General features: G+C 49.9%; 5 protein-coding genes across 5 annotated transcripts; 2 read left to right on the forward strand and 3 right to left on the reverse strand.

The window, feature by feature from the left end:
- Positions 1 to 235: 235 nt before the first annotated feature.
- Positions 236 to 1251, reverse strand: N0V96_000276 (uncharacterized protein; the record flags this gene model as incomplete). Its single annotated transcript, XM_053195413.2, has 3 exons — positions 236 to 678; positions 742 to 990; positions 1077 to 1251. 3 exons carry the CDS (start codon positions 1249 to 1251, stop codon positions 236 to 238), a joined length of 867 nt encoding a protein of 288 aa, XP_053047066.2.
- Positions 1252 to 2208: 957 nt separating this feature from the next.
- On the forward strand, positions 2209 to 4881 carry N0V96_000277 (uncharacterized protein; the record flags this gene model as incomplete). Its single annotated transcript, XM_065755890.1, has 3 exons — positions 2209 to 3023; positions 3891 to 4196; positions 4242 to 4881. The coding sequence occupies 3 exons, from the start codon at positions 2209 to 2211 to the stop codon at positions 4879 to 4881; spliced, it is 1761 nt and encodes a 586-aa protein (XP_065615130.1).
- Positions 4882 to 5336: 455 nt separating this feature from the next.
- Positions 5337 to 6344, forward strand: N0V96_000278 (uncharacterized protein; the record flags this gene model as incomplete). The annotated part of the gene is made up of 1 exon (XM_053195415.2): positions 5337 to 6344. The coding sequence occupies one exon, from the start codon at positions 5337 to 5339 to the stop codon at positions 6342 to 6344; it is 1008 nt and encodes a 335-aa protein (XP_053047068.2).
- Positions 6345 to 6850: 506 nt separating this feature from the next.
- On the reverse strand, positions 6851 to 8180 carry N0V96_000279 (uncharacterized protein; the record flags this gene model as incomplete). The annotated part of the gene is made up of 5 exons (XM_053195416.2): positions 6851 to 7171; positions 7237 to 7567; positions 7687 to 7772; positions 7856 to 8018; positions 8089 to 8180. 5 exons carry the CDS (start codon positions 8178 to 8180, stop codon positions 6851 to 6853), a joined length of 993 nt encoding a protein of 330 aa, XP_053047069.2.
- Positions 8181 to 12536: 4356 nt separating this feature from the next.
- Positions 12537 to 13145, reverse strand: N0V96_000280 (uncharacterized protein; the record flags this gene model as incomplete). The annotated part of the gene is made up of 1 exon (XM_053195417.2): positions 12537 to 13145. One exon carries the CDS (start codon positions 13143 to 13145, stop codon positions 12537 to 12539), a length of 609 nt encoding a protein of 202 aa, XP_053047070.2.
- Positions 13146 to 17147: the final 4002 nt, after the last annotated feature.

A 17147-nucleotide genomic window follows, 5' to 3' on the forward strand; every position in this document is an offset into this window, starting at 1 on the left:
GAGAAATTTTATTAATAGAAAACAGCCCAAGACTGCAATGCAAGGGCCAAAGTAAAAGATCATGATCCACGTCCATAAATTTTCAATCATACATGTTGGATCAATTGCCAAAATCCTGAACGCACTTGCTGAACCGCTCGATATCCACGAACATCCCCCATTTTCACGAGCGTTCAGCATCACGGTCTCCGCTGCTGTCCCAAATTCAGCGCAAGGCAACAATCAATTAAAACACCTAAGTGAAAGTCTGCAAATCAAGAGGCACGCTGCTCTCCGAGATGGCCGTCAACTTGTTCTCTGTCTGAATAATGGTACCCGGATGAAACACATTGAACACGGCAGCAACAAGGAACATCAGCGCCGCATCGAAGACGTAAATGTACACCTCGCTTGCCATCAGCGCTCCATTGCTACCAGTGACGTACTCGGCAACCCTGAAAACCGACCGAATCATGATCAGAAGACTTGCGCCATAAAGGATCCAGAGGAACGGTCTCCAGCGCAGGGAGGCAGAGTTGCAGGGATCAGTGGGGTTCTGATTGATGCGATAGTGGAACAGAAAGGTGACGATGATGAAGCCTCCGAAAAAGAGAATTTGGACGGCGAGGCCGGCGATGATGATGTTTTCGCCGAGGTCAACGTCGGATAGAGACTTTGCTCGGGATAGGATTGCGCCGCCTGTTCAAAGTATGTGTTAGCCCAACCATCCGCGGGTAAGAAGCCGGAAAGAAGGAAACACACCTGCGCCCTGCGTCACGAAAGAAATCACGTCACCCAAGACAAACAGTTTGGTCAACCACTTTGTTCTGATCAAAGCCAGGTGCTCGGCCTCAAGGAAGCGAATGAGACGGCCCAGGACCATGTAGATAGATGCAGCAAGGAGCGCGGGCCCAAGAAGAAGCGTCAGGCTCTGGATCGTGTAGGAGGTTGTTGACCAGTTTGGGGTCTCTGTCGCGGATAGTGCACGGCCTATATAGCCCACGATTTCAACTGTGACATTGAATGTCAGTAAGTGTGAGGTAATAAGCAAGATACGCCTAGTGAGGCATGGACTAGCTTCGATAATTATCACTTACAGCAGCAGCCAATCAAGAATGGAACAAAGTACCAGGCTCGAAGCTTGATCATCTGAAAAAAATGCAGCGCGGATGAGATGCCAAAGAGGGCGATGAAGATGCATGCTGCTGGGAGAGAAGGGTTGTAGTGATAGAAGACGAATTCTCCTGGGCTGTTATCTGTTGGTGAGTCCATGGTTCTAGATGACTGGGACGTTGAAGTATCAAGTTCTTTTCCCAAAGTAACAAAGCACTCTTCTATGGTGTCTTCGACGAGAAATTGAAGTTGTTGCAATAGTAGGTATTTTCCTGGGCAGGTGAAGGCAACTCGGCATGCTGTCCCACCTCATGGTTATATAAACATGGCGTAGACATTTGCATACTCTTACTTGGCTCCGCTAACCTATCGACAAATGTTTGAAATCAATACGTCTTCCCGCACGTCCTTCATAAGCATAGTTGAGGCTATGCTTGCTGCTCTGTCGAGATTATCTCGTGTCTTGAAGTTGTCAATCTCTTGGCTTAAATCTTGGCTGATGCTCGAATGACAGGTGGTCCTTGCGTCAAATACGTGTAAGTTTAGCACTGACAAGCCTTTGTCGCGGGTGTTGATTCACCCAGTGTCTAAGCTTAGAAAGTCCGCGGCTCTTAGAAATCAAATCTCCGCAACTCAATCTGGGTACACTAAGGATAGATAAACATATATGAGCGGTCGGTCGGCTTCGGGTTCGGGCGCCTCAGTCCAACTACTCTGCGGAATCGAGTCAGAATTCGAGAGCAGACATCAAAATTGGTCGTGTATCACGCCTCTATCCAACATGCCACGGATTGGACACAAAAAGTCCCGTAACGGTTGTTCCAACTGTAAACAGAGAAAGGTCAAGGTGCGCTGGTTTGTTCTCCTGCCTCGTACAAGGAGACTCTCACTTTTCCTTCCACTACTTCTCGCCAACCAGCAGACCCAAGGCTGACTTCGCTTCAGTGCGATGAGAACCGGCCATGTGGCGCTTGCGTCAGACTACAGATAGATTGCAGCCTGGCGCCATATACCATCCAAGATGGTTCTCAACTCCGCGCATGTGCACTGGATGGTCACAGAGACGACTTGTCAACCATCTCATCCAAGAGCACTCCACCAGGAGCCCCATCGACAATGCCGCCGCCCTCCTTAGGGGCAGACGTTCCCGTCGGATCCGCGACCGACAATATCTACCCCTGGATGACGGATCTCGGCTTGATGAACCACTTCACATCCGTAACCTCCGCAACCTTGCCCGGGGCTAACCTCCACACCTGGCGCGACAAGGTTCCGGCGGTGGCAGCGGACTCGCCCTACCTCATGCATCAGATTCTCGCAGTCTCCGCCTTTCACCTAGCAATCATAGAACCACTCGGATCTTTCTCCGCGCAAGCTCACACGCAGCAGCAACAGCGGCAGGAGAAGCTATCTTTGGCGCTGCAGCACCAACACCATGCAATTCGTGGAGTTCAGTCTGAGATTTCGCATGTCACGCCTGGAAATTGCGACGCCCTCTTCGCCGCGTCGTCATTGCTCTTCATTGGCGCCTTCGCCGCCTCTGGTCCAATGCTGCACAGCCCCCTGCGTCAGCTAGAAGTGGACGACATCCTGGAGGTTTTCACCCTCATTCGCGGTGTCAGCAGTGTCTTGGCCTCGGCTAGGGAGAATGTGCGGCATGGCATATTGAAGGACTTCATGAAATGCAATCCGTATCTAGGCGGCAACGAGTTGCTAACACTGCTGCAAGATAATGTTTCACGTATCCAGGGTGGGTTGGATCAGCACGACGTGAGTTCCGAGGTCAAGAGCATTATTGGCGAAGCAGTCTTGGGCTTTCGGAATAGCATCGAGCGGGCATCGTCTATCACTCCCGAGTTGAACGTCGCTGTGTCATGGCCCATGGTCCTGCGTGACAACTTCATGGCCTTGCTTGTTGTCAGAGACCCTGCGTCTTTAGTCGTTCTTGCACATTATAGTACCGTTATTCATGCTGCGGGATCCCAATTTTGGTTCATGAGAGAATGGGGGCGCCACCTCATTGCCGCAATTTTAAGATCTCTTCCGCTAAACTGGCACAATGAGATAAGGTGGCCCGTAAACTATGTCAACCTAGGGCTGGTTAGTCAGAACGAACATCTCGCAATGGCAAGTGATGAATCAGACGGACAGCCAGGCAACCCCTAGCCAATCTTCGATTCAGATATCTTAACCTGAAATCTATGTCCTACCATAGCCTTGTTAGCCAGGTGTATTTAGCTGAATAAAGATTCCACTTACTTTGCCCTTCGTACTCCGCTGGTTGCCTAAATCAACACACAGTATGATTACAAATGTCAAGATTGCAGAGCATTAGACAGAGGGGCCCAAGAAATATGAAATCTGCGATGCGTCAGCTGGCGTGAATTCCAGTTCATGGAGACGTACAAATTGCTATATTGCCAAGAACCAATGTCAATCCGAACCCGAAACACCACGCTGCTCACTCGAAGATGCTATCATTGTAGTGCGTCTTACCATGTATGCAGGATCTTCATTCCAGCCACACGGAAAGTTCAAAGTTTCCGAGAACAGAGGGATTGTTGGCTGTCATGCGTGGGGTTCAGTCTTGTCACTCTCCGTGATGCCATCTCTGCTGTAGTTCCACGAGGCTGTGCTTTTGAGAACAACTATTCACTCCTAACGGGGGGACCTTGGCGCTCGAATTGAGGCAAAGCACCTTGCCTCCTGTGTCGCTCTGCTGCCGCTTCTCAGTGGACAGTCAGCAGCCGCCCCTGCGCTCTCTAAGTGCACCTTATCAACCATCGAGACTTGGGAAGTACTCAAGCCCTTGTCGGCGGCCCCCGCCAGGAGCACGCCGCGGTTGCTCTCGGCGACAACATCTACGTTGTTGCCGGCATCGAGCTCGACGCAAGCCAGCCAACCGGTGTCTCCATAATCGACTCTGTGGAGCTGTACAACATCCCCAAAGACGAATGGTCCTTCGCCGCGCCCCTCCCGATCCCTATGAACCACGCCAATGCCGCTGCGGCCAATGGGAAGGTCTACATCCTCGGCGGCCTTTCTGGCGGCGCGGTCTTCCGCGCGCTTCTGAACTGCTACGAGTACAATCCTGCGACCAATGCGTGAACTGAGCTCCCGCCCATACCGAATGGCACAGAGAGGGGCAGCTCCATCCTTGGTGTCACTGGCGATAGGATTATTGTTGCTGGCAGCATCAGTCTGCTCGAGCTCGGAGAAGATGGACTCCAGGAGACTGTCGATACTGTTTCGTCCTACAACTTCGTCACAAAGGAATGGGAGTCATTGCCTAGTCTACCTGAAGGCCGCGAGCATGCCGGCGGCGGCGTCATCGGAACCAACTTTTACGTCGTCGGCGGTCGGTTCCGTAGCCAGACGGCAGTCTGCGGCACAATTTACGTCCTCGATCTCAAGACGCTGAAGTGGAGCGAGCGAGCGCGCATCCCGGCCCCTCGAGGCGGTCTCTCAGTGGCTATCGTGGGGCAACGAATTTACACCTTTGGAGGCGAGGGAAACCTGGATCCTGAGGCTGGATTTGTGTTCAACGAGACGGAGGTGTATGACGCGCGAACAAACTGCTGGGAGAAGCTTAAGCCGATGAAGACGCCTTGTCACGGCATGGCAGCCGTTGCGTACAATGGGAGCGTCTACACGCCTGGTGGGGGCATTCGCGACTTTGGCATTGTCGATAACATGGAGGTTCTCCACCCCAGCATACTTAGCCCTCAAGGGAAAAAATTCGGAGTAATCGCGTTGCTCGTTCTGGCTCCCTTCAGGACGAGCAAATAGACAATGCTCCGTTCAAGACTCACCCGGGAGAAACTAGCAGTATCTTAGCTAGCATCAATCGCTTTCCTCTTTTCTCAAACTCCGCCGGTTGTCCATGGAGACAAAAAGATGTCTAATACCAAATTCCATCTAGTGATTCAAGCACCAGAGGGTGCGAGGCCCCTGCAGACTAGCTTTGCAACCAGGGGTCAATCCGAACCCGAGATAACCTTAAATAACCCCTGCAATCCGACGGAGTGAGTGCGGACTTTGACTCTGACAGCATCCGTGTCGAGATCAGTTGCGGTGATATATGAATTAGTATCTGGCATGCGAGGCTGGTTGATGACCCTCGCTGTTTTGGTAAGACATTCACTAAAGTACTACTTGACATTCCCTACCTCATTATCTGACTTGAAATCAAATTATTACACATCGCTTCCGCTGCACACCTCCCCTCAATTTGACCGGCGAAAATGCAAGCTTGGCAATACAGCTCCATCAAGGAGACATTAGAAAACTCACTTACTCTCAACGAAAACGCAACTCCACCTAATGCATCGTCCCTCCCCAAAGACCATGTACTCATCGAAGTCATATCAGCGGGCATCAATCCTGTTGAATACAAGCTGCCCGAGATCCCCGTCTTTGGCAAATTCATGATTCAGCCCAACACGACTCCAGGCTCAGACTTTTGTGGCCGAATCCGTTCAAAAAACGGTGCTGAGGGATTCTCCGAGGGTCAAGTTGTCTTTGGGGCCTTGAGCATTGGGACCAAGCTCCCGCAATTCGGTAGTCTAGGCCAGCTCCTCGTCGCTCCCACCTCCAACATTGCGCCGCTCCCAATGGGCGTCGATCCCGACGACGCAGCTGCTATTGGCACAGCTGGGCTGACGGCGTTTCAGTCGCTTCCGAAAGAGTTGCTCAAGCCAGGTTCTAAAGTCTTTATCAATGGCGGAAGTGGCGGTGTTGGTTCCTTCACCATCCAGTTCGCAAAGGCCGCCGGTGCCTATGTGGTCGCATCTTGTTCTACGGCAAAGGTTGATCGTTGCAAACGCCTCGGGGCGGACGAAGTTATCGACTACCGCAAATTGAACGTTATTACCGAACTTAAGAGCAAGGGGTGTGTTTTCGATATCGCTGTGGACAACGTTGGCAGTCCGGACGGCATGTACGAAAGCTGCTCGCATTTCCTCAAGTCCGAGGGAGTATTTGTGCAGGTTGGCATGTCGACGTCGATGGTGAACATGTTACGGAGAAGCTTATTACCAGGATTTCTCGGTGGTGGGAAGAGGAAGTTCCAATCCGTGAGGGTAAAACCGAGTCAAGAGGATCTGGAAGTGATTGGCAGGTTCATAGTGGAGGGAAAAGTGCGAGTGCTGATTGATGAGAAATTTGAGTGGCGCGACGCACCAAAAGCATATTCGAAGCTTAGGGAAGGACGTACAACAGGCAAGATTATCGTTCATGTCAACGAGACTTGAAAAGCAAGTTCTTTCTGATCCTTGGGTGGACTTCATTCGGAGGCTCTCTTCATCATGTAGCTCAAACCAACGCATAATTACACTTAGGTTGGGAAACATCGGGATCTTTTATGATATTTTATTGATTTGCGCGACAGTTATAGAACGTATAATCTCTATGGTATGGATGCCCATAGTACACCCATCATCATAATGACTTTTGGAATTTTTCGTCTCGCAATAGTGGAATACAAGCGTAGCTTATGAAAGATCAACCGGCCAAAGACCAAAAGTTCCAGCAGTAAAAGCTTGACATCGGCAATTGGGTGTGACAAACTTTCCTTGAAGCAACGCAGTCTATATGATATCGATTCGCTACATATTACATGTAATCATCGCCCAGCCCAACTAGGAAGTTATCGCCATACTCTCATCACCACTTTTCGAGGTACCATCTAATAAAATACCAAGTCCAAACGACAAGCTAAGACGAGTCGCTCTAGACACAAAGAACACAACATGTAATCTCACTGGTACTCGATGCAGATGGCATCGCTCTTGATGTCCATGACCTCAGCAATGGTGATGTTCTCGGCAATACCAGCCATCCACATGACATGGTCGAGGGTGGTCTCGTTGCCATTGTCGTTGAAGTAGGGCAGGAAGGCGTTGACACCAAGGGAGGAAGGCTGCACGCTGGACCAGAAGAAGCCCTGGGCGACGTTGTTGCCGCCAATATCAGTCAGACGGGACTCGTTCTGAGCCTGCCACTGCCACCAAAGACGGTCCAGGTTGGTGTGGTGAAGGAAGAAGAGCGGGTCGCCAGGTGAGAGAGAGGGGTCATCCATCTAAGGGATGAGATTAGTGTCATGAAGAAAAAGGTGCATGTGAAAAGAACGGAGCAATTGCTTACAGTACCGCCGATGGCGTAGTGACCACCGGTATGAGGGGAGGCACCCAAGCAGTTGTTCAGGTTCACGTAGTCCTCCAGAGCCATGCAGGCATCAATGATCTTCTGAGCAACCTGGTCGTACTCCTTCTGCTTGAAGTCACGGCTCAGGCAGACAGGGTCGACACGGTTGAGCTCGGTGTCGAGAGTCAGTCTGACGTTGGTGTAGGGTCCATCAACGACGCAGCCGTTCACGTCGAGGGAAGCGGAGCCGAAGCCGGCAGTGGCACTGGCGTTCAGGATGCTTGCGTTTTCTAAGGGGAGAACTGCTTGCTCAGCCTGTTCGTCCCAGTATCTGTACGTGGCCCAATCGTTAGTAACAATATCGCCTTTGGTGAGAATGAATCAATTTGAAGCCCAGAGAAGAGCCGTCAATGCAAAAGTGAAGGAACTGGGTTGGAATGAGTCGCTTACGGCATTGGACCAGTGTAGCCGCAGTCATCGCGGAGGAGCTTCTCCTGCACGGTCATGTACCAACGGTGCCAAGGGAAGAAGGCGCCCTAAACACAAATTCTGCATTAGTCCTTATCTTTGTTATTGTAACCGCCCATTTACTCGACGTATGATGATTCTAAACACTTACAACAGAGTGAACAAACTGAGCCTGAGAGACGTGGGCAGCCTGGAGTTCTTCCCAGCGAGTCGTGGATCCAGCGTAGCCCGTCTTGGCGGGAGCCTGGGCAGGGTCCATCAAGCAGAGGGTCGCGCTAATGTATGAAGTCTTCTCATCCTCAGTCAGGGCGGACCTGTTGGTTCCGTGTTAGCGATTTTCATTTTCATAGCCTCGATCTTTGAAGTGAGGAGGGCGGGACCGACCAAGACTTGCGGACGGAAGGGTTAGTGCAAGCTGCCAGAACCCCCTGAGAAGCAGCGAGAACGCTGATTGCGGTGGACAAGAGGGAGGGCATTTTTGCTAGCGGATGAATATCTTTTAAATTAAAGAGATATAAAGAGTGACTGTAAAGAATGACTTGTGGTAAAAGAATGAGTGAAGCTTATTGATAATCGTAGTAAAGACTGTGAGCTTGCCTGAAAAATTAGCTCTACTTCTTGGGACAGATCAACATCTATTTATCTAGACCAGTTACTAGTTTACAACCTTATGTCCTCAAGGCATTCCGATGACCTGGACCATTTCTGACCAAGAATAAGCTGCCCGGCAGTCAACCTGCATTCGAGTTGCTGCGGTTGCGTGCCTGAGCATGGCGCAATACGCCAAGTCGGTTAAGGCCGACCGAGACCCCCGTGTTGCATAAGGTAGAGCATCCATAACCCCCACCGAGGCACGTCTCCTTGCCCGCGCCTCCAGCTGCATCTCACTAGGGTACAGAGATAAGGCCTCCTGGAGATGTTATTCCATCACTTAGAATGCTACATTGCACGAGTCGCTGTTATGATCTGGAGTCTAGTACGCGTAGTCCGATGCAGAGTATAGACTAGTGCGGCTCAGGTTTAGATCGATATGGCAAGCACAAGATCGCGGACCCAATACTCCTGGTGAAGTCATGATACGGTGCGTCTTGCTGGTTCAGGTAAGTGTAGGTAGACTGCGACTAGGGCAACCTTGTCTACTTTACACATTGGGGCCCTCGTGTAGTTCTGGTATAGGTAGGTGACCTGGCAGTAAGTCAACGTGCCGCAATAACCATAAGATATCAAACAGACCGCGGCTAACAACCGGGGGATACTATGAAAAATGAGAACGTACTCCGCCACTGTGGCGGAGATTGCGTTCTCGGAGTGGGTTCAAGATGTTGTAATTTGTGGCACTTGCCGCACTCCGTTCACTCGTCAATTCTCGATTGTGATAACTCCTTTACCCCTGAACACCTTAATCTACTCTTCACAGCCAGCTTTGTAATTCCCCCGATCTCTGCTGTCCAAGCATGCAGAGCGAGTCATATCTTACTCCATTGTGAATCTTGGCTTTTAAGCTTTTCTTCGCGGAGGCGGTGCCTGAGATCCTTTCCCGCGGCCACGGGTACATCCGAACGTATGCAAGCACACCTTTTGTAGTGGGCCATGGTCGGGCCGTAATTTAACTGAGTACATCCGTAGTTCCAACGGATAAGATGCAGGGAATCAACTTTCTTACAAGGTAATATTGGACACATTATTTCATCGGGAATATCAGTAATCAAGACCAGCCAGCTTCCAATCTAGCCCACTGATCTCGTCTCGTCATAGATAGGAATTTATCGAAAAGGAAGCTACCACACGAATATACATGTAGCTATTGCTACAACTTTACGACTCAATAACTACGGGAGTCCTATTCAGATTGACGTAGTCCATGCTGTGGACGGCATCCCCGCGGATACGCGCATTTCATGACGAACACGGACCCGTATCCGCCCCGCTCCGCCCCCTGCCAGGGCTCACCCCTTCCACCCCTTTCCTCCTCCTTACTACCATGCTGGCCTACACTTTTGTAAGATATTGATAGCGTAACAATCCCGAGTCATTCTTAATAGCAGAATTACGTTGTACGCGTAGTGCTGCATGAAAGCCCAGACCTAGTCATTGCTTATTTGCAGGAAAGAATATCACATTTCCCTTTGGGCAGTCTGTCTCATGAAGCACAACTTCATAGCTCGCAGCAAATCCACCGTTCATCCAATGTCAGCTCCACTTCAGCGGGGGAAATATCGAAAAAGAAAGAAACGAGCATTGGCAACACTGACGATTGGACAAAGGCCGCGATGTGACCCTTACAGACCGCGTCACCAACTAGTCCGAAGTTACAAGCTTAGCACACCAAGCCGGGCGATATACCGAAGTCAGTTATAGGCCGCCAGTGCCATCGTCACCCAAGATGACGCACTTCTCAATATTACCAATATTTCTTCTAGGGCCTCATTGGCGGCCTCGCTACTCTGAGGTCGTGTCAGAGACTCTTGAACGTAAAATACTAGTGATCCATCGCGATCTCTGTACCGAGTAAGGGCATCGGGGACGGGGAGACGGAGCTCAAGTGGCGTACCAATATGCACTCCATTAGACGCGATCTGGAAGCTATTTTCTATGTTTTCAGCTACAATGCTGCTTGAGAGCTGGCAAGGTTTACAGGTTCCAAGGTAGGCATGGAGGCTACTATCTGAAGATCTCGTTACAGCCGACCGCGCGGTTGTTAGTTGCCAAGGATCGAAGCGGCATGTCTTCGGCGAAAGACCGAGATCTGCGCCTAAATCTTTCTCCTGTCCCCCCAGGAGGAAAAAGGCCGGCTAAGGTGTTTTGATCTGCATGAGCCTGATGGAGTACGGATACAAGCTTCCAAAATAAACCCCTGCAACGGCCGGCTGCCGGCTGCCGGCCCGTGCTTGAAGCTTCTGTCAAACCGAGACCGACTGCAGGTAGTTGTTCCGGCGACATTGCTGACAGTTAGCGGAGATGAAGCTTAAATCCATCCGATGTAGGAAATTAACATTTGCTTCTTTAGGAGGTACTCACATCGATTAACGGATGCATTCAGCATCCAGCTTCAACCGTTTGAAGGCGGGAAAAGCCTCGCTTGTTTCCATCTTGGCGGTTGACATGGCGCATAAAGACTTTGCCGCACCCAAACAGAGAGCCAACTTGGACGGCCCAGCTGAGTCAGCAGCGCATGGGTGCACAGGGTGCGAAATTCTAGACCGCCCGTATCTCAACTATTAATAAATGCGACGGCGGCAAGTGGAAACCACATGGGTTCTCCGGTCTTGACGTAAAAAGGCCATGTGCGGAGAGGATGGGATGGGGGTCCATAGATGTTTGTCTGCCTCTACTGGAAGTCATATTGTACACATTTCATCAAGAGCGCCAACTGAAGTTCACGTACGGTAGTGTAGTTTACTTTCAGGAAAACACAGTACATCACCTCTATTACTAATTCTCAAGCCTTCTCAGTCATGATGATCGATTGCCACTACGGTAGAAGCCAGCAGCACTAACAATAACCTTCTTTAACTTTCCTCAACTCTTACGCGAGCACAAGTAGCGCCCCTGTGGTGGTCATTTGAGATTTGGCTCGAAATCCCTCGAATTGGGTAGGACTTGTTTGGTGGTAGAGAACACGTACCTCGACGATGCGGGGCTCGACGGTCAGCTCCCAAATGCGAGCGCGGAGCCTGACTGAGAGGTATGGAAATGGGAGAAACGTCTCCGCCGTGATAGCGGTAGATATTGTGCTGGGCCGCGCAGAATGTTTGCTGATAGAGGAGGATGACTTGGTTAAGAAAGGAACTGTGAGACAAATGGATGATTCCGCCATTGTGATATTTCCCGAAGTGCTGCGGATAATCCGTTTCTCCAGAGTCTAGACTCTAGAGCTTACCTACGTAGGATCTCTTGCGAGAGGCGACGTCGCACCACAAGGCCCCCTGCCTGCGGCTCAGCATCAGAGCAACCGAATCTTGCTTTCAATCTCAGGTTGTTAGGCATAATACGGAATGCATGCCAGCACAAGCCCAGTGGTCCTCGACTGCAAGGGCACGCGAAGTTTAAGGCACCAGTCTTGGCTTGGCTGTATCTGACATTAGCAAATTTGGTTGTTGCCGGCCATGGCGGAGCGAAGTCCGGTTGCACCAAAGCAGGTAGATACAGTTATAGTAGTGCATCCGATAAGAAAACTAGGAGGAGCTGAGGAGAGCTACAGATAAGAAGTACAAGCTTATAGCGATACGATACTTTATGGTTCGGCGTGGGCCAAGACGGTTTTACACAGAGGATCACTTTTCAGAATTACGGCCGTTCCTGACTAGGAGCATTAGTGCTTACCTATGTAGCAGGAGTAGTTATAATACTTGTAATCAAAATGACTAGAAGCAAGTACCTGGCTAGATAGATATCTAACTAAAACCTAGGCACCCAAAATACCCTTGGGCGTATCATATAATTCCTGCGAAATTTAAATAAAGGCGTTACGATAAGTCAGGCTATCTCCATTTATGCACACATTTCTTCTCGTAACTACTTGGAAAATTGTAAATTGTTGACCAAGGCGCACAACGTGTGAACATTCAGAATCACCGCATATTGGCTCACTCAACGAACAATATGGGCCCATGATGCACCTTCTGTCTAGCAAGGCCGATGTTGTCCATTGAACACATTGAAATAACGTTCACGTACGAGTCTACTTGTATCATCAAAATTGACAATCCTTCGTCCGTGCTAGGGAATTTCCTAGCACCGTCCGCGGTGTATAAATTTTGTTAATAGCTAGATAGACGACCTATGATCAATGCCCTGCGCAACAATTCTAATCAATTGTTCAGTTCCGTGTTTTAGTATCCGTCAGCAATCCCACTGGCTTCCTCACGTGCCCTGCGTTCTTTGTTCGCCGCCCACCACCACTGATGAGACTCGTCGTGATCCGATGTATCGCCTTCATGATCAGCCCAAGGCTTAGGGCTAAAGATATAGTGAATATTCTTAACTTCATCGTCCCTCCAAATAGAATCGTGCACTCCGTCCCATCTCAGTGTCTTCAGCGCGTTATAAACGTACGGTAACCCGACCCATCGTCCACGAAACAGATTGGCGAGGAGGTCCTGGTCAGGGAACACCCACTCCGCAGGTGCGTTCTTGACACAGTCCAATATCGCATTGTACTGGCCTTCAGAAGGGACCACGACGAGAAGACCGCTATTCAGGAGACCAAGTGGCTGCTGAGTGAGATCCTTGCCGTTGGTCTGGGCTGCATCAGGATCGGCATGATGAGATGTGAACGGACAGTTGGCCGGTACCCAGCTCGCTGGGTAGTGAGGCTTCTTAAGAGGGTTGCAGGTGCAAGCGTGACCGGCGGCGAAGACCTTTGTGCCGGTATTGATAGTGGTGCCGGCGGGATTCAGGGGCAGCAGCATCAGCTCGTCCATGTTCTTACGCACAAGCATGTCGCAGTCTAAGAGAACGACTCGGCTATGCGCGGTGAGAGAAAAGACGGTCAGTTTGGTCCATGTGTCTTCAAAGCGTGGCTCGCTTGAGTAGTCTCTTGTGTTCGAGGGGCTTAGTCGGGGAACCCGTTGAAGGGGTATCCCTCTGGCAGCAATGGCGGCGCGGCCCTCCTCGGGAAAGCAGTCTGTGTGAAGAGCGATGAAGGGGTAGTTTGTACCAGAGGCTAGGAGGGAATGATGTAAGGTCAGAAGCCCGGAGAGGTAATTCATATTTGTGATGAGACTGGCCCAGACTTAAGAAAGGTCAACATTGGTGAGGCTTAATGCTTGAGAAGACAACATTACCTTTCTCTGATTGTACCGTCCGTTTGGCTTGTGACATTGTATAGTCTGTTTTCCTGCGGGAAAAGTGCTTGAGAGATTCCTGGCGACAGTGGTGAACAGTATGCCAGGGCATCGTCTGCAGTATATGTACTCAGCGCGTTCGTCCCTTGGTTCATAAGCCACTTCCTAGGTGGAAAAAATGTTGTACTCGGCCCGTGCCGATGACAAGCTGGCCACATGTGTTGTGGAACGGAAACGCAGGGTCACTCCTAGTGTCAGAAGCATCAGCACACTGATCTTGTTATGAGTTCCGCATGCTGAGACACACATGTAGTTTAAGATCCGACTTCCTCTTTCGACAACACTCGCATAGCCAAGCCCGCGCCTTTCCGCGAATCCAAATCATACGTCACTCGGGCGTCAATTGATTCGATGATGTGAAATGCGGAAGCACTTACATGGGCCTATTGACGGAGCATATCTTTCTCTTCCTCCGGAAGGGGTCATAAATCTCGAAGAAGCCTGTCTCGGCCTCCACAACAATTCTTGGCTCGATCAACAACGTATTGTCATCATAATCTGCTCCCTGGTTTATTCTGGCTGAACAGCCAATAATGGGCCATTCCATGCAAATTTGAAGCCGCTGATAATCGAGGAGGAGCTCAAGCTGACTGAGAATATGCCAGGAGCTGCTATTAGCGAGGCCAACACCGGCAATTGGACACAAAAGTCGGGTCAGCTGTGTCACGTCCACCAGCAAAAGTGATTAGTGCCCGCCTTTAAAAGGGTCGTTGAGCAATCTTGTAGCACTAGATCGGACTCGAGTCGTTATATGCCCGATGCTTTCTCTTTTCTCTTCAGTAAAGGGGCGATGAGCATGGACTTTTCTCCAAAATCTGCGATCGGGACGGGGCGCTTTAGCAAAATCTCTGGTCTTCCTCCGGAGTTGATATCTACCGCGCCCGCGTTCCCGGCGTTCCCTCTTCTGCCTATGTTGCAGCCAGTACTACGGTGGGCTTGCCATCGTATTTTGTTGAACGCTCGTACGCTTGCTGTCATACTTTGTTGAATGCTCGTACAAGCTCAAGGTTAGCGTCCGCGTGCAGTCCAACCGAAGTGATATTGGGTCACTTGGTGAGTATGTTGCGAATGTGGTCAATGTAACAATCCATTGATGTCGGATTCTTCGACAGAGGGGTTGTTTTTGGTGGTCTGCATCATGATCGACTTAACCCCTGTGTCACTCAGTCATTCAGGTGCAGCCGGATTTTCCGCCCCCTAAGATCGCGCGATCAGGGTTAGCAACATGGGCATAGCGTCGTTACAGGCCGCAAATCTTGAAACATGGATTTTGTGTACCAGTAAATGGAATTGGACGAGCGACATCTGGGCTTTAGAGGCCTTGCCAGGTGCATGTCACTACACAACGCCGGCCCGCATCTTCTTGCCTACAGATTGAAAAGCCGTTTCGGAGGAGCAGTCATTGTTAGGGAGACTCCGCACAAGTGCACATGAACTCAGCATCATGCGAGAATCATAAGCTCACAGTTAAGATCATATGGCTTGTGAGGCTTAAAGTAGGGAGTTCGAGCCTAATTACTGATCTGGATTTTCGACGGCGAGTTCTTGACGGCTGATCAAGAGCTTCGAGTGTACTTACGAATCTGCAGAAAGGCATATGTTTGATCTCCTTTCCCTGTTTGCGGGGTGGTGAAAGTATGAGGCCCAAATGGGAGATCTAAGCGCACACTCCTTCCAGTACATCCATACACCCCACCACAGCAAAAACCAAGCTCTAAGTCATGATTTAGGACCACACGTTGCGATTGATCAGCTCATTGCCTGTTTGGCGCCATACCGGACCAGCCCGCTACTTACAAAGTTATCGGCCGCGTCACATTCCACGCGGTGTGTCCTCGCTCGTCTGTGATAGTATCGATGGTGTGCGGAGTGAGGGGGGGGATCTAGTTAGTTCTATGATGCCGTCGGCTTAGAGACGTACTGCAAAGAATTGAGTTAACGAGAATCATTGGTGAATGGGGGGATGGAGAAGGGTGATTTGCCTATCTTGGCTTCTATGGACTTCTCAACCACCTCAACCCTCAAGGCTTCGACCTTGTGAGGGGGAGACCAGTCTCACCACCACAGCTGTCTGAAAGCTTGCGAGGGAACTAGTTTTGTTTCTGAACATCCTATTTCAGCAAGTTTTTCTCGTTAAAAAATCCCGCATGTTTGCCTCACTTTTCTTGCTTAACTCTGTTTAAGGAACAACACAAAAGCTCTAGCTTAACTCAATATCCGCGCTAATATGAATCTTAACCGGATGATTAAATGCTCTTTGAGTCGATACTTTCCACGTTCGAATGAGGGCGAGTCATGACACAAATGGAACCTATCTTTTCCTAAGCAGAAAGGAAGTTCTGCGTAACAAATTTAAAGCAGCGTTGAGCCCACTTGAAGATATCTTCTTGATCATATTTCTCTGCAAGTCATCTTAGCAATCTCCTGCCTCAAATTTTTATCTCATAACCAGGTGAAAGCCAGTTCCATAACATGCACTTCTTTATCATCGTCCTCTTGCAGACCCTTGCAGCCTCTGTAGCCGCACGTCCCATTGTCGACTCCCCCGATCTCTCCTACGCCTCGGCGCCATCATTCAGAAATGGCATGCACACCAACACCATTGAAATCAAAGTAGGAGAAGAAGGTAAAGTTGAAGAAGTCTCAAGACCTTTCATACTGATGCTAATGTCCCACTCACAGATCCGTCTGACCTTCAACCTAGGGATGAGGCCACGGTTGATGTCCTTGGTTCAAACAATAAAGATGCCGGGATGTCCAAACAGCACTATGACGAGGAGATCACTCACGTCTCTCCCAACAATGACCTCTCAATCATCCCAAGGGCAAACAAGAAGCCCACGAAAGCTGAATTGAAGGCCGACGACAAGAAGTTTCACCGGGATCAACTACGACCAGACGACGCAAAATACATTAATAACCTCGACAGAGCCAATAACAAAAAATGTGGTACAAATTGCCAGCACTCCTTAGACTCCCACCGCTCCCAACAGAGCAAGGAGTTGAAAGAGAAGCAGCGAAATACGCCAGATCTCCCAGGCTCAAGGGCATCAAGAGGCGAAGTCAATAGTAAAGAGAATGACTATCAACACGATTTGAATCACCTGCGTATGGACAGAGGTGATATAGGTGAAAACGGTAAGAATTCGCTCAACTCGTGGCATTCAGTCGAGTCCGCCAACTCGAAGGCATCGAAGGCATCGAAGGCATCAAAAGGAGGGAAAGGAGGCAATTATCATGGCTGAGTAGCTTAGAAATAATTTGAACCAACAACATGTACACGAATTGTAACAGGCTGGAAGTTCGAACTGTGTTTCATTCAATTCTCACAGAAATACACGATCAAGAGATCCGTTGAGATAAGTTTTTTGTAGCAAATGAAGTATTGCCGCATTCATCTGGAATCAGACTGCTTTCAGGCGGGCCAGATACTAGTGACGCGCCGAACTACAATTGCAGCGCTTCCAGATCTATAGGCACGGCAGAATTTCCGAAGGTGGCAGCTACATTTATCTACAACTCTGTTCCACAGCACATAATTTTCACTCACAAAAGAGACGTTTTCAGCTACCTGGGCTTTGTTCGTGGTAGCCTGAT

Source organism: Colletotrichum fioriniae (assembly GCF_027942845.1).
Source record: "Colletotrichum fioriniae strain IMI 355084 chromosome Unknown scaffold_1, whole genome shotgun sequence".
Taxonomy (NCBI): Eukaryota; Fungi; Ascomycota; class Sordariomycetes; order Glomerellales; family Glomerellaceae; genus Colletotrichum; species Colletotrichum fioriniae.